Here is a 26,552-nt window from a genome sequence, read left to right as displayed (position 1 = left end):
TGGTGATGGTTAAACTTCAAAGTACGGGACACGGTTCTCAGAAGTTAAAACTGCATCTCTATCACAAATAAATGATATCAATGGCTTTCCCCATCTTCAAATATGGATAGTTCAACTATATGACTAATGAGATTGTAATAACTTTTCTGCCAAAAGAAAAAAAGAGATTGTAATAACTTCAAATTTGGGGGGTGGAACACAAATGTGATTTCAATTATATATAAGCAAGCAAATGGGTCTTAGGTGATCAATGCCATCTTTATTAACTATGGTTTATCTTGGGGCAGATGAATTTTTGTCTGAAACTAATGAATGTATAGAACTGGCAAGCTTGTTAATGGCATTCACAAGACCATTAACTCCTTCTCTGTTGATCTCAGTCTTTGACTCTTCCACCTTGAGTCTTCTCTCCTGCAGACTGAGAAGATCTCTGTGCCTCTTCTCTTCCTTTTCTTCACATGCTTGAAGAGCTTCTGCTATAATAGAAGCACTCTTAGAGATTGCAGAACCCACTTCATATGAGGTGTTACCAGAGCTGCTGGTTCCTTCTTCCCTTCTCCTTCTCTTGGCTGATGAGTTTGAATGCTCACTTGTATCAGAATCTGAGCTATCACACATCTCGAAACATGAAATATGGAATCAAACTAATTAATAATGACTGATAAAATACAAGGAGCAAACTCAAAGAACAGCCCGAGAGAGATTGATCAGGCAACCAACACTCCCTTCTACAAAGAGGAAAAAAAGTAGCAAATGTTTACATGGAATAAGCAAAAACTCGACAGTAAACCGTTCAAACGGATTTTAGAAAGGATGGAAATAAAACCCCATTTGATGCAATGGCTCAGACAACAATTTCTCACGCATAAAGAGAAAAAAAAAGACAGACAACAATTTCTAGCAAATGAAGCTTTGACATCAGGAAGAGTGATGACATTAAGAAATCGAGACTCGGAAAGGCATGATTAAACCTACTAGAAATTAGTGTTCTACACATATAAACAGAAAATAACACTCAACGGTTCCATATAAACTGAAGAAATCAAATAATTTATAGCCTAATATCTTCTTAAGAGAGAGAGAGTACCTACTGAAGGTAATGTCTGAGAATGTAGTAGAGGTTGAGGAGGTGGTGGTGGTGGTGGTAATGGTAGAGTGGGATTTGAGCAGTGATACTGCAATAGAGGTCGCATTGAAGGCTGAGCACTAGAACTAGGCTCATCCATGTCAGGAGCTGATCCACCAGTAACCCTTGGAACACCTCTTTTCTCCACCACTTCTACCACAGTATCATATATCTCAGGCAACATATTAGAAGGCAAGTTCCTTTCTTTCCTCACATGCTTCTCAAGCTTCCAATATGACTCTTCTTCTCCACCTTCTCTCTCAGCCAACCTTCGCTCATATTCTCTCACTTTCTTGTAATCTCTCATCAAATTATCCCACTTGTCATTACACTGGTTTTGGCTTCTCAAACACCCATGTCTCCAACAATAATCCTCAACCCATTTCCATCTTAGCTCAGCTGGTCTGCTCCTCCCCTCTCCATCTTCACTTCTCTTCATTCTCCTCTCTTCATCCATCTTCTTTGCAGCAATAAGCACAGTAGTCTCGTGTACTGTCCAGTTACCTTTCCTATATTCTCTCACCCCACCACTCTTCCCTTGGTCAGCCATCACTAAGTGCATGCAGATCGAGTACACTATCAAGCTAGGGATGAAGAGACAGACAAGCATAAAAAATGAAGCTGGGTGCAGTTGGGTCTTTATCTCTAATGACTTACCTGTTTGTTCAGAGTCCAAACTCGGAGCAAGGTAAGGCTTTCAATGGCTCTTCCTAGACAAGGAATGGGCAAGAAGCTTAAGAAAACAATACCAAAGAGAAGTACTTCTTCAACTTAGGTATTGCTCCCATGTTGCTGTTTGCAGTAGAGGGAAGGATTATTGCACCCACAAAAGATCACAGGAGAAGAATAAAAACAAAGTGTTTGCTTTCACACTTTTTTCTCTCTTTTTGAGTTCTCCTTTTTATTATAATTTCTGCCCTCCTAAGCTTTTGATTTGATATCGGCTTCCTACCTAAAATCTTAGTTCTTACTCAAAATCTTCAACTACTAATTCCAGCCACTGCTCCCACAAAGTAAGGAAGGCAAGCGAGAGAGAGATAGAGAAAGGTGGAGATTGATCACATCATTATAAGAAAAAGCCAAGCAAATCCATTCAAACTGACAGATCAACGAACCCGAAAAATCTCAGAATCACAACGAGCAGTGAGAGAGAGCGAGTGGTTCTTTATCGAGAGAAAAGCTGTTGCAAGAAGGAAAAGATATGGCTACGTGGTTGACCACGTAGGTTCTAGCCCCGAACACCTCAGAATCACTGATCATAGCCGTTCAATAGGTGAGTCTTTAATGGACACCCATTGTAGGGATAAATATTACAACGTGTACGGTTGTAATGAATTTACTACTGACTTCAAGTGTTGTACGGTCCATCTTTTGATAAAATCCCGCATTATATAACTAAGAAGCTAATGATTTGATTAGTCTCTTTAACCAAAGTTTAGCATCGCCTAAGTTTAAAACAGAAAGTTCTATCCACAAAGTATATTAAATCAGATATCGGGTCCTGCATTTACTTGAAAGCTCTTGATATTGCACATCAATTACAAGATTTCTTGTCAGGTATAAAGGAAATAGAATCGAGGACAGTTTTGTCCTTTTATGTAGATTTGGAATCGATTCGACTTCGTATTTCAGGCGTCGCAGTAGTGCATTAAATCCTCGGTGCCACGTGATCATATTTTTCACCTTTTTAAAATGTGCCACGCAGAGTTGCTTTGACCATACTTTGACTGGGGGGTTGGGGGGACTGGGGAGGAGGTGCAGGGGCAGTTCAGTCAGTTAATCGGTTCACACACGTGAATACCTTATGAAGGATGGGACCCACAAAATAGTCAGACCAATGATCACGTGTGAATGTCACGTACATTATATCAATTATTAGGCATGGTTGGAAGTTAGAAGCTTTTTTCTTTTTCTCGTTATACAGGTGGTAATACATTTGCCTCGCGTACTACCCAAAAAAAATATATATACATTTGGCTCGCGAGTGCACAATTTCTACACTAACAAATATTTGTCTTATTACTAGAATAATTCTACGTTGACTGTTTAGAGCCGCTCTTTTTTTTTTAACAAAAACAATATTTCATTTTTCTAGAGATGTGAACAAGATTTTGATCTGATGATGAATCAACTTGTCAACCCTAGTCTTCTAATTCCATCATAAATCTCATGAGACGATCATTTGAATTGTCCACAAAATATGATAATGCAAGCTCATCTTGAGCTCTATTACTATAATTTCAGGTTACACATTACAATACTCAAAAACATTATTTCTTGAAAGGAGCAAACCCTCCTTTTCACGATACTAGCACTTCTATAAGGGCATGTTTGGTTACATGAATCCAGAGATTTCAAATCTCTGGACTCATGAATTTGAGAATTATACCTGTTTGGTTGTAAAAATCTTTAGATTCATGAAATCTAGAGATTCACCTTTCCTAAAAGCGTGAATCGAGATTTATGGGTAATGGGTGAAATCCAGAGATTTCAAAAAATCTATACATTTGCCATTCACAAAAATCACATCGATCAAATAGTTTTTTAGGATGAATCCACATATTTCATTCCACAACCAAACATCTAATTTTATAAATTATAATTCCATAGATTTGAAATCTATAGATTTGAAATCTCTAGATATTTGAAATCTCCAGACTCATGTAACCAAACAGGCCCTAAATGATTTAACAATAATTTGACAATGCAATTTTAATAGAGTGGTAAGATTCATGTTTCTTAATGGATAGGTTATGGGTTTGACCCTTATGAACGATAAAACTCCCTCTAAAGATGTAATCAAGGTGGCAAGGTAAGCTGGCCCAAATGAACCTCAAACACCAAATAATAATAATAATTTGACTTATTTTGGTAACAACTAAATTGCAATAATATGTTGATAAATCCAATTCAAAAGTTTGCATCAACTTAACTACTACTTCTCAAGACTATAAGCTTTCTCATCCATCTCATTGTTGCTTTATGAAGATTAGTGTATGCTTTGGCTGATTTTACATATACCCTAATTGTTTTCATGATAACCTATAATCTAGGTTGTGGGTTTTAGTTTACATCCTGTAACCTTGCCTCCACGTAGTACATGTAAAGGTGACTCCCTTTTGTGGCTATCCATCCATGAAATTTCACATATTTTCTTCAATATCTGCAATAAGTAGTGATGCGTTCAAAATCTGTTTAATCCTCAAATTTCTTGAAGTTGGCCTGCAAAAGGTTAGATATGCGCCGACCATGCAGTCGGGTAGCTACCATTGAAAGTTAAGTTAGTAATGGATCACCACCAAACTCTAGCTAGTTACAGAGGTTAATTGAAGAATGATAATAGAGGGAAATGATTCAGTTACTTCAATTGTGTATGAACCTATAGTTTATATAAGGCTTAGGATGATAGGACTACAAAGTACAAGGGACCACAAAATTAGGGTGATAGGACTTCTTTTTTTTTTTAATATTTTTTACTTTTTATTTATGGCCTAACATAATTTGTGGTTATAAAGCCGTGGGAGAAGCACTCCATGACTCTAATGATCCACACTCAGGGAAGATAGGAGAAAGAAAATTTGAATTTTTTTTAATAAAATGAATATTAATTATTATTATTATTATTTATAGAAACGAAATGTTATTATTATTATTATTATATTTTTGGTTGAAAAAAAAGTGATTATTTGTTATGCACTCTGCACATTGCCACATTGTACATAACACGAACCGAAGAATAAACCCAAGTCCGACGGACATCAATCGTAGATCTTCACCGTCTGATGGCCACATAAATTTCAGAATACTAATCCAACGGTAGTCTGAAAAGGCAGACCTCTGAAGTTATAATGTTCGCTTACATAGATTATCTTCCATACATCGCAAAGATGAAAGATGTCAACAAACCTGCAAGTCATTAGGAATCCAACCTAACAGTCCAACTTGAATTGATCAGAAATTCCCAGATTACTTTTTTCCTTTCCAATTTTCTGGTTTCTGATATAATTTTCTTAAGCCTCTGATTCTACTCTATTCGATTGCTCCATCATGGCTTCTAATGGAATATCTCCGGTGAGCTTCCTATGTTTTTATTAGCAGTGATAGGGATTTCCTAGGTGTGGCTGAGGACTTTGGTTTCAGTTGCAAATTGGGTTCTTTTAATTCACTTTACATTTCTTTTCTGATATAGCAGAGGGCGGATACTGAAAACAGTTTGGAGAAAATCAAGAGGCAGCTTTCGACGGGTTCTGGAAGGAACCTGTTACAGGGACCGCTCCTCAAGAGATCTGAAACGGTACATGCTTGGTTTTCTTTGTTATTTTCTTTAAACTGAAGATTTTATTCATTTGACCAGTACATTATTGCTTCGGAAATTCTGATTCTTAACTGATGTGAATTTTGTATTTAACCTGGACCGAACTTTCGATGTTTAATTACTTTGTGGTTCCCTGTTCGACCAGTGTTAGTGTGGAAACATATGAATCTTCCAGTGGAACAGGTGTAATCATCAGTCGTTGGAAAAATTGACATTCTTTCTATGAGGGCAGCATGCCAGCAGTTAAAGAATGCTACTGTTTATACGACAACCCTAGGGTTGATGTAAATATCATCAGAGTAGGTCCTCAACAATCATGATTATTGCAGCAATTATCCTATCAGACGATATCTCAAGTCATTTAAGACTTAAGAGGGTTATCGATTTTAATATGTTTCAACTTTTGTAATTGTAACTAAGTCTTAATTGGCAAGCCCCTAGAAATATCTACTGTTTACGGGATAAGAAACAAGGAAAGAATCTTGAGTATTATGATACGATTGAAATGGATGAACGATTTCTAGCTGCTTTTAGGATTGACAAGCTTTTGGCCAAGCACAATTAGCTTATCATGGATGCCTGGTATGTCTATGCTTGATTGATGAAATAAAAAAGTCATAAATGCCAAGTTATAACTGTGGTAAACAATAGGTGTTGAACTTAAATGTCTTACCAGCCGTGTTGAACTTAAATTTCTTACCAGCCTTTACTCAATTAGTAAAGGCCTATCAAAAAATTTTAGAAATCAAAGTAAATAAGATTTCCAGCAGTAATTGTTGCAGCAAAAAAGGAGCAATGTATGTTGCTGCGATGCTGGGAAAACTCACCAAAACTCTTGACAATTCAAATCTGAACAAACCCAAGTAGCAGTACTTCTCTTGTCCCAGTTCTTTCTGATATAGGTTTGGCTATGAAAGATTGAAACAGGAAAAAAATAGACTGGAATTTCTATTTCCTGGTAAGACCACACCGCTTACTGAACGCTTGTGACTTTATTACTTTGCCAGTACTCACCCAAAGCTGTATAATTAATCAATTTGTGGCACATAAATAAATGTCCCTTGGTGAAGTTAACAAAGTTACCCTCCCTCTATGTTTCTAATTCCAAATAGGATGATCAACTGAAGCAGCTCTTATTCTGTGTGCTGGGGTGCATAAAAATAATTTTGATTCCTTTATTAGTTTTGATCTCCTATGTTGGATTTGTGTTTAATGTGTACAAGATCCAGGGGGACTGCTTGAAGTGCTGTTTTCATATGTGAGCCAATATAAGGCTTGTATATTTTTCCTAACCGTCATTCTAAACACAGATGATATCCTACTTGTGTTCAGTTGTACCTGGAACATTTTGATCCTCATCATTTTAAATGAAGTTTTTTTTTTAATAAATATTTTATATACAGCCTGTTATGCTCCTGTAAGTGTGTGTATCCATTTCAATTCCTTTGTCCGTGTTGGCTAAATCAAATTTTCTGGCAGCTAAGGAAATGGAACGAGCGATGGGTCATATTGGACCCCACTACTGGAAAAATGGAATACAAGTATGTATCTTTGCATTTGCAGAGGCCTTCAATGTTTGAAAATTGTTATCTTTCACAGTTCCCTGTCTGTTGTTGTAACACTCCATTGATGTTGCTTCCAGCATATATGAAAAGGAATGAATCTTATTATTGTCACAGCTTAACATCCCACTGTATTGTTTTCCATTAGGATTCGGAGGAATGAGGCAGTTGTCAAGGGAACTATTATATTTGATGTAAATAGCACAATTACCATGTCTCCTGTAAACTTCCAGTAAGATCCAGTCTTCTTTGTTATATTCTTTCTTTCTTTTCCTCAAGTACTTATTCTCGTGAAAGTTAAAAGAGAGAGTGGGGGGGGGGGGGGGAAGAAAGAAAGAGAGACAATCCATTAATACAAGAAATTGACCAGGAATGGTAAAGGTCAAAATAGAGATTTATCTTTGTTGGTCTTACAAAGTACTGATTTGTTTACTCTTTCTCCATTTTCAGTGGACTTCCAAAATATGATGGCTGCTGTTTCTGTATCCATTTGCATTAACATCTTGAAAAGTTTACTGGCTTTATAGAGAAGGATACTGTTTCCAATTCCTAATTCACTCTTGTCTTTCATATCACTGGCTTTTTGAGTGTCATGTTTTTTAGCTTCTTAAATGGGCAAGCCTTTGCACAGTTGTTCTTTTTAGCTTCTTAACTGTTCTCAACAGATATTGGTACCCCCCAGAAACAAGATTACTTCCTCTGTGCTGAAACTCCTGGTGCTGCTAGAGCTTGGGTATCAACTCTACTGTAAGTCTTCCAAAGCTTTGATTTACTGCTACACTGGGAAAATCTTATATCCATAGAGTTCTTTCAGAAAGCGTTCTGCAATACATGCTGTGGTTGATTAATAAATCTTATGGGAGTCCTCATTGAGTATATTCATCTGTTCTACTGCTATGTAACAATGAAACTCTAATTCTCTGAAATTTGATCATGTAAGGAAGGGTTCAATATTTACTTTTTGGATAGGCATGGATTGTTTTGTGATATATCCTTAGTTTTTAACTAATATTTATGGTTTATGATGGAAAATACCCATGGTTCATTAACAGTACATTTCTACTATGCTTAAAACATGGTTTGGGAATTTTCTTCTGTGGAATCTAAAAATAGTGACGCTACATAGACTTAGTAAAAAAATCCAAAATCTGTACTCTGCAGGAATGATTAGTTATTTATAGAGCGCAACTACTTTTATCTATTCAATAATAGTTATTTTGGTATAATAGATGGTATTTATTTTAAATCATTTTGAAATGAAAAGGTCTTGTATCCTCTCCAAGTCCTTGTATCTTATTTTCAGGTGCTTTGCTGAGTCTAATCATAGTAAATGCATGTTATATGCTGTGCTTGTCTTTCCCATTTGAAATTCTGTTTTCCATATCACACCAAAAGTACAGCAAAAAAAATGGCTTTTTATTCTAGTCTACCATTCATCACTCATTTCCATTTTATTCAAAGAAAAAGAAAGAGCTTTTTGAGTCCTCTGAATTTTTAGTGCACCAGACCCATGAGGTGTGCAATGCAGAAGCAAACTACCATGGTGAATCCCTCTCCCAAGTAAATTTAATTTAGTACCCTTATTGATTGAGTGCCCCTATATCAAATATTAATATTAAATTGATAAGACTACACTAGGGCACTGCCAAAAGGCTGAGAAAATCATGTCAGTCTAAAGACGTGTTTTCCTGCTTGGGAAAGCCTAATCCTTTTTGCTTCGTACGCTACCTGATGTGGGATTAAAGCTGGATTCTGTTTCCTATTGATCAAAGTTTTCACTATTTTCCAAGAAGTAGATGACCCTGGGTACACCCTTTTATTTACCTGTGATGTGACAACATTATCTACTGATTTATCTAGTTATCACTTCCATATTTCCACTACTTTTGTCACTTAAAAGCTGCTGTTAATTGTTAATAGAATTTTATGTATCATTGAGTTAGATGATGTGGCTGGAGTAGTGCACAACTTACCTTCCTATTGCCTACTTTCTTACAAGCCACAGATTGTGCAGGCCCTGCAGGGCTACAAGGTGGCACCATCATGAGAGATGTTAAATACCCTTGGCAAGACATTTAACATTTGGAGTTTGACAAAGACTAACTTCTTTATAAATGTATGATGAGTAGTTCTCTGTGCGAGATTGTGGCTTATGCCTTCCCTGCCATGTGTCTGTCTCTCTCCTCAAAACAAGGGGGCAGAAATATCTTATCATATGATGAGTGATGCAAATCCAGCACCAGATTGGCCTATCTCCCTCTGGAATCAACCTAGGGTTGATAGTTATAGGTGTTGGTCCTTTTTTAGTATGTTTGCATGGTCATCGATCTATTCTATGGGCCCAAAAGTTTAGCTTCTTGGTCAAGTACGAAAATAGGTTAGTTTTCTAGTTTAATTGGTTTAGTTATGTAAATTCTGCCCAACTTAAGTAATAAGGGCATGCTAGTCTTTTTCTTATGTTTTATTTCTGAGAGTCTAAGTCAGTCAGTCTCTATTTTCCTAGTTTAAGTCAGTTTCCTAGTCCTAATTTTAGTAGGTCTTCTTATGTAAGGTCTATAAACTGCCCCTGTAGATTATTAATAGATAATTTTCTCTTCAAGCCTTGAGCATTTTTGGTTGTGTGATGCTGCTGTAACTATGGGCTTATGGAGTTGAGTATTCTGTTGAGATTCTTGGTGGAGTCGAACCAAATCCTTGCTATGGCTGAATGGACAGCCATCAAGAAACCATTCTTTTCATCCCAAAGTTCTATAAGATTCCTTATAGCCTGAACTCCATTCCCCTTCTTACATCACCTCCCCCCCCCCTAGCGGGAATTTTCTGACTTTTCAAGAGACCCAGAAGTCAAGATCAGATCTATACCAATCTATCTATCAGGTCTGTCCCACACTGTGGGTACATCATCCCCCAACCCTATTAACCTTAGATCTTAGTTTTGCCCCATTCTAATCCTCCAATTTCAAGATATAAATATTTTTTTGAATTTCCATACTCCCTAAAACCCCCCAATACAAGAACCCTTATATCTTTTATTTAACCATCCAAGCACCACCAAACTTGGGGATTGTATCCATATATTATTACCTACATTCCCTCTAAGTATCTATCCATTCTAACAATTATAGGTCCCAGTTTCCCATCTCAAGGAGCTTATTCTATGTCTCCCACGGGATGGGCTAAGTTTCCTGGATATCCTAAATATCATTTTAGAATGTTGGACTTATAACCATACAGCCTTAAACCTTTTCCTCTAAAACCAAACCTATCCACCCCATATGAGTTGGTTCTCTGAAAGATCTTGGAAGACTGGCCCTCATTCAATTGAGGTTACATCATCGAGAATTATGATGATAGAGATATACACATTGGAGTTCTTGCATGGGGCACAGTCCCTGACAGTTCTTTTTCCATAAGTGTATATCACCATATCTTCTTGTGTCTGCATTTTTCAACTAAATGTTTAAAACTTGTTTTATCTGTTTCCCAAATTTTTCCTTCTCAAAATATTTGACTGGATTTTTTTCCACTTCATTCAAATTCTAAACCATTTTAAATATGTAGTACTGAGCATCATTTAGTGCTGTACATGTCTAAACTTACCATGAGCCGTAAACCTCAAATTTGTGTCAGACCAAGTCTGTGACATGTTACCCATTACCATATAACATAGGCTTCTCCCTTTTTGAACAATTTATCTTTATCTTAATTTATTAGAATTTCATGTCCGTCTAGCTTTTGCAGAAAACCCAATGTGTTTGACAATATATTATGAAACTTTGTCAGACTAAGACCCCTGTTCTTGTCTTGCTCCCTCTTGTAATATGTTGTATTATGAAAATCTTTTAATATCTTATGGGCTTTGTCAGTTTTCATTACTTGCTTTATGTGTACCGAATGATATGGCTGTTATTCACCTCTTACCATTTTTTTCTATTGTCAAACTACTAGTGCAACTCAGTTGGTGTTAAAGGCCCACAAAGAAGCTGTTAATTCTTTGAGTGGAAATGCTTCTACAAAATTGGGGACGGTTGCAACAGTTGTTGCTGAAGCCAACTCAAAGGCTCAGGAAGCTACTAAAGAAATTGAAGCAGCAATGCGGATCTCCATGAGAAATGCTTTGGGCATGGTGTCAAATAGACCAACTGAAGGTCAAATGGACGATCTGACGATCATGAAAGTATGTTAACTGCTAGGCATCCTTTTTCATTTGTGTCACATAGATTGTGGAATGCCAAATGAAGATTTGCTCAGATAGTCTTGGTTTAATCTTCTATGGCATTGGAAATAAACTGTTGAACTCAATGATGAGTCTGCAATATGCTGTGTTGTACCTTCTGCATGTGTTGGTGCCCTATTTAGTTGGAACTAAAGCTACAAAATGATCCAAAGAGAATGCATTCTATCTTAGAAAGAATTAAGGAAACTATATCTTCGTGTACTCTTTGGACAATACATTTTTAATTGTATAATCTGTTTCCTGTGGCCTGAAATAATGACCTTCAAGAGTATGAGTATTTGTGCTAGTATATGCTGAATATGAAATTCACATCCTATCTAGTTAGGAAGGTTTCAGTTTTTTCTTCCCTTTGGGCTCTTAAGGAAGAAAAGTTATATTTCAATTTTCTAATGCTATTCATACATAGGAGACATTACGAGTGAAGGATGAGGAATTACACCAGCTAGCAAGGGATGTCCGTGCACGGGATTCAACAATAAAAGAAATAGCAGAGAAACTGTCTGATACTGCTGAAGCGGCTGAGGCTGCAGCAGCTGCTGCCCATACAATGGATGAACAGAGAAGAATTGCCTGTGCTGAAATTGAGCGTTTAATGAAGCATTTAGAGAAAGAGAGAGGATCAGCAATGTTAAAGGTACTAATGTATTCTCTTCTTCAATGTTGAAGAGGGTTTTCTGGCACCATTTTCACCTGAATTTTAAGTCATCCTATTCAGGAAGTGCTCTTAAAAACTCTTTTCAGCTTTCTAGTTTCTTCTATACCAAACATAAGTCTGCAAGAGATTATGATTTATTTTTGCCCAACTGTTTTAAACATGGAAGTTCTCAGTCTTGGGAGCGCTTAGTTAACTTTGAACTTTAACTCTGTTTGGGGACAAAGCTGAAGCTCATACCATTAGTTAAGATTAACCTTGGGCCTAGCCTCTGATACAAACCCCCACACTTCAGTTCCCTATAATGAGAATGTTCTCTTCCATGAAGCAGAAGAGTGACATGGAACTCCTTTGCTTGTCTGGTCTAAGAAGGGTTTGTGGGTAACAGGGTAGAGTGGGTGAGGGGGCAGGGAACCGTGTGACATGGTGTACTCCATATCCAATAGTGTCCTATCCAGATGTCTCATTTATGTCTAGAGCACCCATCATGTCATGAAAGCTTCATGGGTATATGTATCAGTATGGTCATGGCATATGTGTCCAAACTGCATGGAATTGACCCCTTTTTTTTTTTTTTAATGTGTTTGCCTCCTTATAAAACATAGTCAGGTTGTTATATACATCTACCCATACTAGGCCAACATCTGGAGTGAGTGTGTATGGTTTTGTTTACTCGATACCCCCTTTTAATTTGATCTGCATATTATAGATTGCCGGTCACATCAAATCCCCGTTTTCATATTCTTTTGTGTGTATGTCATCTTCTTATGGTCTTTCAGTAATACGGCTAATAGTGGCTTTCTAACCCCACATTGCTTTGGTTTTGCAAAAATTGTAGTCAAGGGAGTTCAACGAAAAAATTGAGGTTCTTAGTAAGGATAGGGATCAACTAGTAAAGCAAAGAGACGCAGCTCTTCAGGAGGCACACCTATGGCGTTCTGAGCTTGCAAAAGCTAGAGAACGTGCTGTAATATTAGAAGGAGCTGTTGTTAGAGCTGAAGAAAGGGCAAAGGTTGCAGAGGCAGACGGTGAATGTAGGGTTAAAGAAGCTGTAGAGAAAGAGTTAGCTGCTCTCAAAGAGAAGGAGAAGCTCCTAGCATATGTTAATATGTTGCGAGGACAACTACAAAGGTATAGTGCCCAATCTTTTATATAACCTTTAACATCCAACTTTTTTCTTGGTGAATTTTTATAAATTGGGGAAGAAAAACAGTCAGACACGGTTGTCTTACCTGTATCTACCTCATGTGGTGAAACCTGTCACAATCAGCTTCTTTTAGATGATGGATTATCCATTGTCTGATGTATAAAATTCTTGTAAATGTGTCTCATTTTTACTATTGGTCACTTAAATACTCAACTTATACGTAAAGCCCTTTATCCTAGTACTTTATGTTTTTTGCACAGAAAAGTGGAGGCTCTTTTTTATGTTTTCCCCTTTCTTTCTTTTAATTTTTATTATTATTATTCCAGGCAGCAGAGTGATACAAAACAAGTCCTTGAGGAGAAGACTGAATCATCCTCAGATGTGGATAACACACGTCCATTAACAAAGCATGTAGACTTGTCGGAGAATGTCGATAAAGCATGTCTTAGCATTTCAAGATCCGTCCCTGTTTCTGAGGATTGCATAGTCCAGTTGTCTGTTGATCAAGTTGATCTCCATTCGGTTGGGGATGGGGAATGCAGTGATAACAGGGCTATTCAGGAGAGGATTGCTGATGTAAGAATATCCCCTGAAGCAGAGGGTAGCAGCTTGGATATTCCTGTTGTGAGTCTACCAGATGATAATCATCATGAGCACGGTGGTAATTCATTTCACTAGCCTTAGCTTTAGTAACTGTTGATGTACCATAAGAGAACCAACTCGATTGTGTGCAGTTGGGAGTATTGTTATAAAATCAGGCTTTTCATAGTTGTTCTTCACCTTCCCCACCTCTGCGTAACAGGGTCGTCAACTGACCAGTTGGCCATTTTGTTTATTTGTGTGTATTATATATTCTTTTTTCCCCTGGTGAAGCTATAAACAGTTATTTGATCCCAAACACTCAAATCGGAAAATACTTTATATTATCTATTTCAGTGATGTTTGGCATTCATCAGACCATTTTTCGTTATTTTTTGGTGCTTTTTTCGGGATCATTACCAGGGGGCTTAAAGTTCGTTAAGTCATTAGTGATATGAGATTGTAAAACCACCTAGTGGGCCCAATCTCATGACTTTCTTTTTCTTATGAAAAGGAAAATATTATAAAAACTTTAACAGGTACAGTTACATACTTACATCTCCTATATTGGCATTGGTTAAGGGTAAACTTGAAAGCCATTTTTAGGGGTGATCTAAAGCCACACAGGATGATGTGCTTAGTATATAGCAATAATTGTGCCTAAATGGGGACCACTTTTAGGGGCCGTGCATGGTCATGCTTTTTGGGTAGAGTTTATGTCCTCTTCATTGCACCAGATTTCCTTTATTTGCACTCTGTGTTTTCTTGACGTTTTCATTCCATAAAAAATGCCACATGTCAAAGCCTCCAATATAGTCGCAAGACTACACCTTCCCAATGCTTAGGAATTGGATACTGTCATTCTAAAAAAGTCTCACACTCCATTCAATGCATTTTAGATGTTCATTAGATACCTGAAAACCTACACTTACATGCAAGAAATTGCAAAAAAAAATCAAATTGATTAAAATGCCCTTCAAATTTTAAACCAATAACTTCTTTGTTTCAGAAAACCTACCATATCAGAAAAGCTCCACCATATTATATGAAAAGACGAAAAATCACTCAGATAGACTAGAATGCCTTTCGAAATTTGGTGACCGTAACTTCTTCGTTTTGGCTTCGAATTGGGTGTCTATCACGGCCATGTGTCGGTGACAATAGCCACTAGCTATCAAATTTGTCATATCAACAAATCTATATTATCTTAAGCAGGAAAAAAAAAAAACTCAAATTGACCAAAATGCCCTTTAAGTTATTTGTTTTGGCTCCGGACGCAGAGCACGAAACGTACTGATAAAATCTCGGAGGATTCAACTCGAAATCTCGATTAATTCATGTCATTTATCAGATGAGCTCAAAGTTGAACTTCGGAACACGAAACTTCTCAAAAGTGGGGAGATGAATTCACGGCGCTTTTTGGTTTCAGAATCGCCGAGACGAGCACAAATTAGTGGGGCTTTTGGGGGGGGGGGGGGGGGGAGATGAATTCACTGGGCGGCTTTTTGGTTTCACTGGAATCGCACGATCTGACCGCTCAGTCACAAATTAGTAGGGCTTTTGCGTAATCCCAGGGGTGTATTTTTTTCCCAGATGGATTCTCTGCGCTTTCCCTAGTGACAGATTTGCGATGTACCTGCCGTCCACTGGTAGCGGCGTTTCTTTGGTGGTTGCCACTGGAGATGCAGCACGGTTTCAATCTATTCCACCAGAGAAAATGTTTTTAAGGTAAATTTCAGAGTGAACACGATAAGGTAGATTGACAACACAGCCAACGTTTTTCTTATTTATTGCGTTTTATAGTGATTGTCCTCTCAGGGGGGGGGGGGGACTAGCTACTTAAAAGTCATCTGCGTTTGGCTACTCTAATTCCATGCTTTATCACTTTATGCAGCTATTAAATTCGGTTTTCCCCAGCTATAAAATTTCATTTTGAGCTGAATTCCTTAGTTTTTATGGAGAGACTGGGGATCTGTAGGCAATGCAAAAGTTTCCTTTGGTCCAAAATATGGTTTGTTCTGCTTGGAAAAAAATAAACACATTAGATTTATTGAAACTGATTGGTTTGGTATTATTTTGAATCTTTCCATTTGGCAACTTCACTTCTTATTCTTATTCTTTTTCTTTTTCTTATTTTTATTTTTAATATTAGCTTGTTTTTGGTTTCACAGGAATTTCTTCCCTGAGTTTGTCCGTTGGATTAATTAAAATTTGTTGCCCGTTCCACGAGTTTGATATTAAGTGCATGATGTGGAAACGTAGGTACTGGAAACTGCAAATCAATATGAGGTGTAGTTCTTGAAGATCGAAATCAGTTTGTCACTGGAGAAATGGGTTAATTGGGGTTGATTGATGCAAGTAGTGTGGATTACCCTGCAATAGTGAAATGTCCATGATTTGAAAGAACATTGTCTTTTATTATCTGTGGCATTATTTATCTTGCCAATCGAACCTGCAGTGCGGTTTCTGATTTTAACAGTAAGATTCATCAACGTTCTGTCCTTCCGATTTCTTTGATTGGTAATTGAAAATGTTTGGATCATTGTTTACTTATCACACGATAAGGACATCTAAAAGCCTGAAGTTGGTGATTCTTCAAAACGTTTCCTGTCCCCTATCAAAAGATGTCATTGCATTCGGTCCTTTCAACTTAAATACTCAGAAAAGATGGAAGAAACCAGTTGTCACCGCACAGACACGTTTAGAGGATAGAACAAGGGATCTTAGGCTTGATAAATTGATGAGCCAGCTCAAGAAATTGAAGATTGTGCTGAAATTGCAGGAATTGATGTTAAATCGTAGGGGTCCTTATGTATCTCTTCAGCTGCTCTCAAGATGGAAAAATATCATTGGCCTGAACATAGGGCCTGGTATTTTTGTTCAGAAATACCCTCATATTTTTCAGATATTTAGACACCCTTTGAAGAGAAACCTTTGTTGCAAACCAACTCCAAGGATGCTTAATTTGATCAAGGAGGAGTCTAAGGTGATCAAGGAATCAGAGTTGATGGCTGTTCAGCGTTTAAAGAAACTTCTTATGATGACAACAAATGGAACGTTGCACATCTATGCTTTAAGGTTGATAAGAAGAGAACTGGGGTTGCCCGAGGATTTCAGAGATTGTATTCTCCTCAAATATCCAAATGACTTCAGGTTAGTGGACCTAGAAATAGTAGCTTTGGTTTCTAGAGATGAAAGCTTGGCTGTAGCTGAGGTAGAAAAGTGGAGAGAGGAAGAGTACCGGGAAAAGTGGTTGAGTGAGTTTGAGACAAGATATGCTTTCCAAATCAATTTCCCGACTGGATTTAAGATTGAGAAAGGGTTTAGGGAGAAACTAAAGAATTGGCAAAGGCTTCCCTACTCAAAACCGTACGAGAAAAAGGATATCATTCGAGTCCAGACATGTGGTGGAGTTGAGCGCTTTGAGAAACGTGCTGTTGGTATTCTTCATGAGCTTTTGTGTTTAACAATAGAAAAGATGGTTGAGGTGGAACGCTTATCTCACTTCCGTAGGGATTTTGGCATGGAAATTAATATCCGAGAACTTCTTTTAAAACACCCTGGAATTTTCTACATATCTACCAAGGGAAGCAACCAAACTGTATTTCTTAGGGAGGCATATTGCAAAGGATGCTTGATTGATCCAAACCCTATATATAAAGTTCGGAAAGAAATGCTTGACCTCCTCTTGTTAGGGCGCCGGAACACCAGAAAGTTGCAACAGGGTCTCTATGAGGTGAAGGATGGACATGATAACATGGTCTCTAACACAATAGCGGAAGGTTCAAGAGATGGAGATTGGGTTATTCCGTTCTTAGAGAGTTTTGATGATCAAAAACCTGGTGGGGATTCCCATGATGCTGGCGAAACTTGTGAAGAGAATCCCAATGAGTTACAATGATGCTGCGTGCATTGAGAGATGAATTAAATTATCATCACATTTGTGTTGCTGCCTGCATAAATACTGAGAGGGTTGCCTTCTTGTGTGATAATCCATCTCGGGTGCTGCTCAAGACGAACATGTCCATGGGGAACTAGTGACAATTATGGTAAGTACATTATGCTGTTCTCATTAGTCATTCTAATTCATATTGAACAATTAGATGTGGGTTCTACAACCGTATAATCATGTGTGGGACCTGGGAGATTTATTTGTTTTTACTGAAGCTTTTGTCACTCTCATATATGCCAAAATTTAGTCTTTCATCAGAGATTATTTAGCAAACATTTTTGCTCTCCTCTATAGCCATTATAATATGGCAAATACCAAGTTTAGCTGTTCTTATATATATGGAAATTGAAACCATAAAACAATTTAGTTTATGATCTACCTGTTACACACGTACGTCATAATACAGATTTCATTTTAGTGCTTCAATTTTTAGTCTGGGGCACTATTTTCAAGACATCGCGTATGCAGCTTTGACTGCATTAGCACCTTCTTGGCGTCACCTTACTTCTTCCCTCCTTCAACGCCCCCTTCTTCTGTTGACCACCTTGGTTCAGCTAGGCACATTGACAGCTATGGTCGAGGTCCCACTAGAAAACGTAATTGCATGGTGGGTTAAGCATTCAGCGCTGGGAACAGGGGTAAGGCTGCATATATTTGAGGCTTCCTAGACCCTGCTCAACATGGAAGTCTTGCATGTTGGGTATGATCTTTTTTCGTTTTTCAGTGGGTTATGAATGGATAATAATAGTCTTGTGGTTGTGCTTTTCCAGGTCATCTATGAGTTATCTCAAGAGTACTTGAAAATGAGAGAAGGCTAGTGAAGATGGATGCACGAGGTCACATCTTATAATTTAGGTACTCATTGATGCATAGAGACCTGTTGGAAGCAATTATGGAGGTAGAATATGCTGTACTCCCAGATTGGTTGAATTTCTCCAGAGTAACAATGGAGACTGTGATCCATTTTCAAGTGCTGATCGAGCTTTTTGGAGACAAGAATAGTCATCTTTGATCTAATGGTCTTGATATAATACCAAACATCAAGAACCTGTTCTGGCACATTTGTGTAGACGGACTTGCCATTGGTATTGCTCTTCGTCATCATTGGGTCCATCTAGATGGCCTCTGCCAGTCCTGTAGGGAGGAAGAATCATGCAAGCCCATTTTTCTGCATGTAACTTTGCTCGCCTGGTGTGGTTTGGGTGTCACTTATCATATATGGTTCCTCAAGGTAATGACCTTACCTACCATTGCAGTGTGGATCAATTCCCAGAGCAATTTTGATTAACTCAGGAAGCAAGCAGCATGGGAAACCTTTTTCTTTGTGCAGCTTTATTTTGTGGTTTCTGTTGTGCTCCAGAGATGATGTGCTGTGTAGAAGCACATGTAGACCACCGTTAGTGTTATTATTGCTGCTCAAAAAGCTTATGATGAGTTCCTTGGATCAGATGCTGATGAATAGCATGTCACTTGTTTCTGGGTACAGCCTGTTATGAATATCTTGATCGCCTCATCCATTGACCTTCTATAAGGTAACTTCTGATGCTTCCCTGCCCCTTAACGACGCTTCTGGCGGTACCACTGTGGTAATTTGGAACCACCTAGGTCAGGCAAGGTTGCATTTTCTAAGCCAATTGTGGTGGATAATGTTACTCATTCACTTGATATCATAGGTGTTTGTGAAGGTTTGTTTGGAGCCATTTCTGAGGTTCTTACCACTAATAGGTTGAGAAGGACAATTCAGAAGTGATCTCCACTCTGCAAGATTGCTCCTCCCCTCCACGCACCCGAAAGAAAAAAAAAAAAAAGAAAGAAAGAAAGAAAGAAGGAAGATCATGGATCACATGAAGCACTTGATTTCTTTCTTTGATGTTTGTGAGTTCATTTACATTCCAAGGTTTACCACCGTGTATGAACCTTTTGCCCATTCATATAAATGACAATAAGGAAAGAAAAGAAATCCGAAAAAAATCTAGGTTGATGGTCCCATGCTTTCTATCTTGCCAAACACCAGCAGATGTATACAGGCTGACTATATTGTCCAATGTCGACTCTCCTGATTCAACAGTTTGCTCTGACGTCCGAAAAAGGCTATTAAAAAGAAAAAGGAATTGATAACTATCTGTGGCAGTATTACGAATTTCTGATAATAATTTATGATAAATTCTCCCGATGCTGTTAGGAGCAAATTTATCACTAAACTGATGTCCTGGTCAAAGCCCAGCAGCAACCACAACAGCAACTTAGGGTTGGAAATAGATTGCCTCAGCAGTTTGGGTACCCAGTTGGGCTTCACCTCTACGAGGTGCCACTCCGCCTCATGGGTTTGATGCCATAGTGAACGAGAAAGGCAGCATAATAGCTGCTGATGCTGCTATGACAGGGCATCCATTGACATCTCAAGGATCACTAGGATCACTGGATGCATCTCAAGGATCACTAGGATCACAGGAAGTAGTTCAGGGATTTCAGATTTTGAGAGCACACCCAAGATCGCAAAAAAGCACACAATAAAAAAAAAAATTCAAGAAATGGAACAAATGGATCAAATTGTCTAGATCAACATTACATTTACATGATTGTCATGGGATCCAAAGATGGGTTTTATGTTTTGAGACTTGAAAAAACAGAGAGTGGAGAGAAAGGGCGAGAGATCATTATCACGAGAGCTCCATTGACGCTGTAAGAGAGAAGTCATTGGAGAGAAGGCATCTCTTTCACTCTTTAGGGCTTGCAAAATAAAGGTTTAGCTAGGGCGAAAGGAGAAAATGGATCAGAATTGGATAGAATGAGGGGTTCCATTTAGTAAATTTATCAACTTTTAAAACCCTTAAATGTAAGACAGAAAGTCATATTTATAATTAAACCCCCACCCTTAGATCCCACACCACCGGTAGATTGCCTTTTGTACATATGGCTAAATCTCCACCGTTTTTTCCACAAAAATCCCTAAAGATACATCCAGAACACCACCTAAAATTTCGACCTAAAAAATTGGGCTCATTACAAATTAAAATACCTGAAGCAAAAAAGGAAAGTACTACCATATTGCAAATGTCAGGGATTGAAACCGGATGCCAAATTTGGAGCAAAAATGCATATCATAAACTTCCTTCTCTTGGAACTGTTTACAATCAGTTTCTATGCCGCCAATAATCTCAAAAATAATTTTACAACACATAAGTTGGTTAAAGAACAAAAGAGTAAATTATCAGTCTAAAGGAATTTCTGAAGAAATGCACAGTTTTGAGTCTGCCCCACCGCTGACCACGCTATCACCTTTCCACCAATCGGCACATAGCACCTGTGTTTTAATGTAGGCATCAATGTTAGAGGAAATAGCAGCATGTATACATGATCAATGAAGAAAGACACATGGGAAAACAGGTACCTTGTCATTATGTGAGTTTAGAGTTGCAACTGGCCACTGAATCGAACAGGAGTTCCAATTGCACACCAAAAAAAGGAAAAATTAGCCCACACAAATGAAAAATCTTTAGCATAGAATAGTATAAACTTATAGGAGGGAGACAATACCGCAGTCCTTAAATCCCATAACATCACTTTCCCATCATAAGATGCAGAAACCAAGTGAAACCACGATTTTTTGTGCCACTTGCAAGCTGAGATCCATGACTTGTGAGATGAGAACTGATAGATGGGTGCTGAACTTCCTGCATAGAACATTAGTTTTAATTGAGCTGTAAAGACAAAGAGTTTGTGTACGTGTGCATCTGAGAGAGAGAGAGAGAGTGTGTGTGTGTGTGTGTGTGAGAGAGAGAGAGAGAGGGAAACTTTATTCTCTTTATCTGAGTAACAAACCTGGTTTTCGAGGATCCCATATACTAATGACTGGGTCAGTACCACCAGCAGCAATAAGTGAAGAACTTTCACCTCCAACATCAAGGCAGTTGAGGGCTTTCCCACAAAACTACGTAGAGAAGGTAGAACGTAAACTCCCCAGAGAATTATTGTGGTGGAGAAAATGTTAATCATTCAACATCACAGACTAAAAATGAAATTTCCTCTAATGCCCAGTTGATCCCAATCTAGAATGTTGGCATTCTATTTCATGCCTCCTCACACTCCATGTGGCAAAAAAGTGGATAGGCCAATCAGTGAACATTTTACATAATCAGCTAGCTAATATCCACCTGGCTGGGCAGCAATCATAATTACTCGATATGCCTAACTTGGAAGTGAGCACAAACAGTAATGATGAGACTTTCTCTTCAAAGCATTCAAGTCTTAGCTATCCAAAGAAGAATTTGCCCAATGAAAATCCCCACTAGCATATTGGTGTCATAAAAAATGTGTGTACTAATTACTATGTCATGATGCAGCCCATAGTTGATTAGTAACTCATCCAAGAAACAGAGACATTATTCATTCCAAACTTTGGTACACGCAAACTAGAGGCAAACCAGGACAACTGTAATACAAAATATCAAACACGACGACGCCTATCAATTCAAAGAAAAATTTTCCTGATAAGGGCTACCAGAAGGAAGAGCAGACAAAATTAAAGACCGTAAGATGTCAAGTTCTCAAACCGAGCACCAATAAACCAGCAGTAGGTTTTCCTAAACTAGCATCTGGGTAGCAAACTCCATTCGGTCAACCCATAATCCCAGTCTCATCTAATTTTGTATGAAAAATAATGCTTGTGACAGCAAAAGAAACGAAAATAATGATATCAAACTTACAATGTCCATGGATTTGCCAGTTTCCAAATCCCACTTTCTAACAGAATGATCCCACGATGCAGAATATATGGTTTCCCGTTCTGGCCAGACAACGGAAGATACACATTGTTTATGACCTACAAGTGTGGATACAGCCTCCTCCTGAATGCCAGTAGAAGTCACTAATTATTCTAAATGTAGCAGTCACAATGAAAAAAATTGCTTAAGAAAAAGTAATTAAAAAAAAACTGAAAAGAGAACAATTATAAAAAATTACAGTTATAAAAGACTAAATACTTTGAAGCCCTGACTTCATATATATTGTACAAGAAAATTATGGTGAACATGTTGATTTTCTCGCTTAGCTATCCAAAGAAGTCGCTTGAATTGACGTATTCCCCACCAGCATATTGTTGGCACTTGGCATAGCAAATAATGTTTGCTTCTTATGATGCAGCCCCATAATTGAACAGTAACTCATTCAACAAATAGAAACATGATTCATGTCAAATTTGAACTCAGGACAACTGTAGTACAGAACATAAAAATAACAGAGCTCTGAAGCCTATCAATTCAAAGAGACATTTTCCAGATAAGGTCGAAGTTAAAGACAAGCCTTCTTCCCACAATTTATCCTCTTTAAGGACAACCTAAATTTCTTTATACAAACTAAAACAGTAGAATTAATGAAAATAACAAATCTTTTCTATTTTTAGATGATAAAAGAATGAATACCTCTGACTGCAATTCTTCTCTCTTGCTTCCCACTTTTCTCTTTTTTATTGAAACTAGATCACCTTCTGCATCATACTCATTTGTACGCCATAAATTGATAGTGCAATCCCAAGAACCAGAGCATACCTACAGCAAATGAAATAAAAATTGTAAAACAACATAAAACCATCCATAGCCTCAATTACAAGCACATTGTTATTGACATCGAAAGGATGGATCAGAATTATCAAACCATATCTCCAGACATCTGAGCTGCAACACTTTGTACAGATTGTTTGTGCCCATTGAGGATTTTAAAGGCTCTAATCTTCGTTGGATGATCGTGGACCTCATCTACATCAAACTTTTTTTTTTTGGGGGGGGGTCGGTGGATGGAAGAGATATCAGGCAACAAGGTTCCAAATCAAAGTCAAACATTAACAGTTTATCTTATTTACCTTCCACAGCCTTAATGTTCGATCTTTTGAAGCTGTGGCTACAAATAAGTTGTTGACATCCTCAGTACCTGTAAAAGCACAGCATTGCCAATTAATGGACAAAGACAGAGAAAGGTTGCTCATGAAAAAGCACATCCATGATACAGTTCATGCTTTTGGACATTGATAACTGATGAAACCCTGTTTCACAGAAATAGAGAAGTTTGTTGCTTTGCAAAAAAGACATTAAGTCAGTAGAGAGTGTAGAGACCGGGTGCATTTCCGCATTCAAGAGATACTGAGATGATGTTAAGTTTTTGTGACATGATACCCACATTTTCAACTTTTCTGCTCTAGAGACCGGGTGCATTTCCACATTCAAGAGATACTGAGATGGTGCTAAGTTTTTGTGACATGGTACCCACATTTTCAACTTTTCTGCTCTAGAGACCTGTTTCATTTCCACATTAAAGAGATACTGAGATGGTGCTAAGTTTTTGTGACATGGTACCCACATTTTCAACTTTTCAGAAAACCCGTCCCTTTCTTGTTCTCCCACCCAACTACCAATGGGTCTCACCTTTCTATCTTTCCCACCCCCTTTTTCTCTTGCAAAAAGAAGGGGTCTATTAAGATACCGATATCTCGAGACAAAGACCAAAATTTTGATCGAAGCTTTGGTCAAATTGGTTTCGAACCCCCAATCTCATCTCATGCAGAGGGGGGGGGATTGGTTGTGTGTGAAGAGGGGGAGGTTGAGATATCCAAAATCTCATCAAAACTTCATTTTGTGGTTATATGCTTCTTCCATTCTCAGATAATAAGCATTGTTTTTCTTGCTAGACTAGCTTTGAAGTATCAGACATGCAATAAAGTAAAGATAACAAAAAAATTTCCTCCACCCCATGACTAAGGGACTCAATTCCTCCTATGCAACAATATTTCCTCTTTCTTAGAATGAACTTTAAAAAATGTACTACAAGAAATGAGGAAAAAGTCCACCATGCAATCTGCCTTTTGTTTGATGAACAAAGATATTCTAACTGTACATGGTCTGCACCAAGCAGAAATCAGAATACAATGAGGTGGATTCCTTGGCAAGGGAAATGCCACTTAATGAGGGGATAATGACCAAAACTTTCATCATACCTTTTTTATTGACAATAGTTACAGAAGTGACTGCATCACTATGTCCATCAAATATATGTGTACACGATCGACCAGCTTTCCATACCCTGGAAAAAAGCAGAAGCTTTAATGTATGTATAACTATTCTTGAAATATTAGATTCATATGTCGAAGTAGTCACATTAAATAAATGAACAAATGAATTGGTGATGTACTGATACTCTGATAGAATAAATTTTTTTCAAGCTTTACCTTGCAAAATTGTCATAGGATCCAGTTATGACGAACCTGTCAGATGAAACATGTTAGTGAGACCTTCAGAATTTGAAAACAAAATGCTGACTAGAAATTATCATTAAACCATGGGCAACTATTTCAGGAATGTCACAGAGAGTAATACTTCTGACTTCCTTCCAGAATCTTCTAAGCTAGATAAAGTAAAGAATGTCCACCCCTCTTCCCCTTCCTTCTATTATTAAGTTGAGAAAGAAGAACATGACGAATCAAAGGTCAAGTTTTGAGCCTCCAATCAGGACAAATGCAGAAAACTTTTGACTTATAGCAGGTAAGTGAAAACCAAAAGGTTAAATTACATTTTCAATCTTCTCTTATAAACATGGACATGCATACCTAGGATCAGAGCCATCAACTGCACTAACCCAATCATCATGCAAACATGACTCCTCCTTCTTCCGTGGTGCTGCTAACCTTATATATTCAATTTCAAGAGTCTTCTCCTGTAATGTACATGAAAAATACCATGTATGAGTTAGAAGCGAGAAAATCCAAGCCACATGATATATCAAATATCACACTCGAACCATGCCCTGATAAAACACTGGTTGGATATCCAATAGAAAAAACAGAATACCAAGGAATTCCCAAAGTTTCTGCTTTCAAACAGTTATGTCGGTCAGATAACTTGTATAGTTGATGACAGAGTAAGAATCAACATGTAAAGAATCCAATTACCGCAGAAATTCCCTTAGCAAGAAGAAACTGTTCAAGTGGCATCCGAACCAGCTCACCATCAATGAGAAAATCAAAAGGTTGAGGTTCCCACTCAGAATTTCCTGATAAGCATGTAACCAAAAGAGACAATGTTGCATCAACAAATTTTATATGAACTGGCAAGAAACCAGGCCACAAGGTAATTCCTACACAATACATGGCAGCAGCAGAAGTAGTAGGAAAGACACCCATAATCCATAACCAAAGAGACAGTGATTACTACAAGTCAAGCACATACAAAATCAAATTACCAGCTTTGAGAAGTTCATTGACAACATCCGATAAACCCTTCCTGGTGAGGTCCGAAGGGATTGCAAACTTAGATGCCGGAACTCTCAGAGGCGGCTTGAGCTTTGTCACAAAGCTAACGATAACCCGCTTTGATGATTCTGCTACATCTCCGTTAAGACTCATGACTGTGGGAAGAGAAGATGAAACAAAGTAAACCAATGTCCAGAAAACAGCGATAAACCTTGAAATGGGCTTCTGCCCTTAAACGCTGGAGATAGTCGTAGCAGGCTAGCAGGGCGAGTGGCCGGTGGGGTTGCAGGAGGAGGAAGAAAGAGCAGAAGGGAGTGGGGCGAATGAGAAGAAGAACAAGAAGAAGAAGAAAGAGAAGAAGAGAGACAATTCCCCGAAAAATGGAGAGATTAAGTCCGGTAATGTAAAGAATGAAAACACTAATGTAAATAATGAAGAGATTAGGGTTGAGAATGAACTGATTAAGGTAAATAATGAAGACATTAAGGCTCAGAATAACGGGATTAAGGTGCATAATATTTTTAAACTTAAATCGTAAACCCTACGACTAGCCGGATCCACCACCACCTTTATCTTCATAACGCAAACCCTAAACCCTGCTGTAAATATTAAAACCCAATGTTGGCCTTTTCTTTAAATAAAAAAAAATAATAACAAATAAATAAATAAATAAAAGGAGGGAAAGGGAAGAAAGAATCTCAAGGGCCTCCTAGTCCTTATACAGGGGCATTTCCAAAAAAAATATA

General features: G+C 37.9%; 4 protein-coding genes across 7 annotated transcripts; 2 read left to right on the top strand and 2 right to left on the bottom strand.

Annotated features, from left to right (window-relative positions):
- Positions 1-239: 239 nt before the first annotated feature.
- On the bottom strand, positions 240-2,229 carry LOC149026390 (uncharacterized). The gene is made up of 2 exons (XM_089143308.1): positions 1,088-2,229; positions 240-602 (listed from the first exon to the last, which is right to left on the bottom strand). The coding sequence occupies exons 1-2, from the start codon at positions 1,734-1,736 to the stop codon at positions 274-276; spliced, it is 978 nt and encodes a 325-aa protein (XP_088999434.1). The 5' UTR covers positions 1,737-2,229; the 3' UTR covers positions 240-273.
- A 2,770-nt stretch (positions 2,230-4,999) lies between these two features.
- LOC149026389 (uncharacterized) lies at positions 5,000-13,983 on the top strand. Of its 2 annotated transcripts, none has more exons than XM_089146681.1 (10): positions 5,000-5,197; positions 5,319-5,420; positions 6,921-6,982; positions 7,152-7,235; positions 7,454-7,485; positions 7,669-7,750; positions 10,952-11,180; positions 11,647-11,874; positions 12,731-13,023; positions 13,366-13,983. In XM_089146681.1, exons 1-10 carry the CDS (start codon positions 5,174-5,176, stop codon positions 13,715-13,717), a joined length of 1,488 nt encoding a protein of 495 aa, XP_089002807.1. In that variant the 5' UTR covers positions 5,000-5,173; the 3' UTR covers positions 13,718-13,983. The 2 variants fall into 2 exon arrangements, with proteins under 2 accessions (XP_089002807.1, XP_089002806.1); XM_089146680.1 differs by having other exon boundaries at positions 5,316-5,420; positions 13,366-13,982.
- A 1,328-nt stretch (positions 13,984-15,311) lies between these two features.
- LOC149026388 (Ubiquitin carboxyl-terminal hydrolase family protein) lies at positions 15,312-19,800 on the top strand. Of its 3 annotated transcripts, XM_089146677.1 has the most exons (3): positions 15,312-15,346; positions 15,790-17,667; positions 18,341-19,795. In XM_089146677.1, exon 2 carries the CDS (start codon positions 16,149-16,151, stop codon positions 17,517-17,519), a length of 1,371 nt encoding a protein of 456 aa, XP_089002803.1. In that variant the 5' UTR covers positions 15,312-15,346; positions 15,790-16,148; the 3' UTR covers positions 17,520-17,667; positions 18,341-19,795. The 3 variants fall into 3 exon arrangements, with proteins under 3 accessions (XP_089002803.1, XP_089002804.1, XP_089002801.1); XM_089146678.1 differs by lacking the exon at positions 15,312-15,346 and having other exon boundaries at positions 15,463-18,208; positions 18,341-19,800; XM_089146675.1 differs by lacking the exon at positions 15,312-15,346 and having other exon boundaries at positions 15,463-17,667.
- An 814-nt stretch (positions 19,801-20,614) lies between these two features.
- Positions 20,615-26,376, bottom strand: LOC149026387 (Transducin/WD40 repeat-like superfamily protein). The gene is made up of 13 exons (XM_089146679.1): positions 25,797-26,376; positions 25,507-25,607; positions 25,165-25,271; positions 24,787-24,822; positions 24,556-24,641; positions 23,428-23,495; positions 23,223-23,333; positions 22,991-23,116; positions 22,277-22,417; positions 21,393-21,501; positions 21,108-21,244; positions 20,962-20,997; positions 20,615-20,874 (listed from the first exon to the last, which is right to left on the bottom strand). Exons 1-13 carry the CDS (start codon positions 25,957-25,959, stop codon positions 20,782-20,784), a joined length of 1,314 nt encoding a protein of 437 aa, XP_089002805.1. The 5' UTR covers positions 25,960-26,376; the 3' UTR covers positions 20,615-20,781.
- Positions 26,377-26,552: the final 176 nt, after the last annotated feature.

The sequence above is a fragment of the Hakea prostrata genome, chromosome 2 (genome assembly GCF_041222555.1).
Source record: "Hakea prostrata isolate BN-2017 chromosome 2, UWA_Hpros_2, whole genome shotgun sequence".
Taxonomy (NCBI): Eukaryota; Viridiplantae; Streptophyta; class Magnoliopsida; order Proteales; family Proteaceae; genus Hakea; species Hakea prostrata.
The sequence above is the reverse complement of the archived record's forward strand: the minus strand, read 5'-3'. Positions and strand labels throughout refer to the sequence as shown.

Coding starts and splice junctions, on each gene's coding strand:
- LOC149026387 (XM_089146679.1), bottom strand. CDS start 25,959: ATGAGTCTTAACGGAGATGTAGCAGAATCATCAAAGCGGGTTATCGTT. Junction 23,334..23,427: donor GAACATTAAGGCTGTGGAAG/GTAAATAAGATA, acceptor AAAAAAAAAAAG/TTTGATGTAGATGAGGTCCA. Junction 22,418..22,990: donor GAGAAGAATTGCAGTCAGAG/GTATTCATTCTT, acceptor ACTGGCATTCAG/GAGGAGGCTGTATCCACACT.
- LOC149026388 (XM_089146678.1), top strand. CDS start 16,149: ATGTTTGGATCATTGTTTACTTATCACACGATAAGGACATCTAAAAGC.
- LOC149026389 (XM_089146680.1), top strand. CDS start 5,174: ATGGCTTCTAATGGAATATCTCCG. Junction 7,751..10,951: donor GCTTGGGTATCAACTCTACT/GTAAGTCTTCCA, acceptor TCAAACTACTAG/TGCAACTCAGTTGGTGTTAA. Junction 11,181..11,646: donor ACGATCTGACGATCATGAAA/GTATGTTAACTG, acceptor ATTCATACATAG/GAGACATTACGAGTGAAGGA.
- LOC149026390 (XM_089143308.1), bottom strand. CDS start 1,736: ATGCTTGTCTGTCTCTTCATCCCTAGCTTGATAGTGTACTCGATCTGC. Junction 603..1,087: donor TCAGACATTACCTTCAGTAG/GTACTCTCTCTC, acceptor GTGATAGCTCAG/ATTCTGATACAAGTGAGCAT.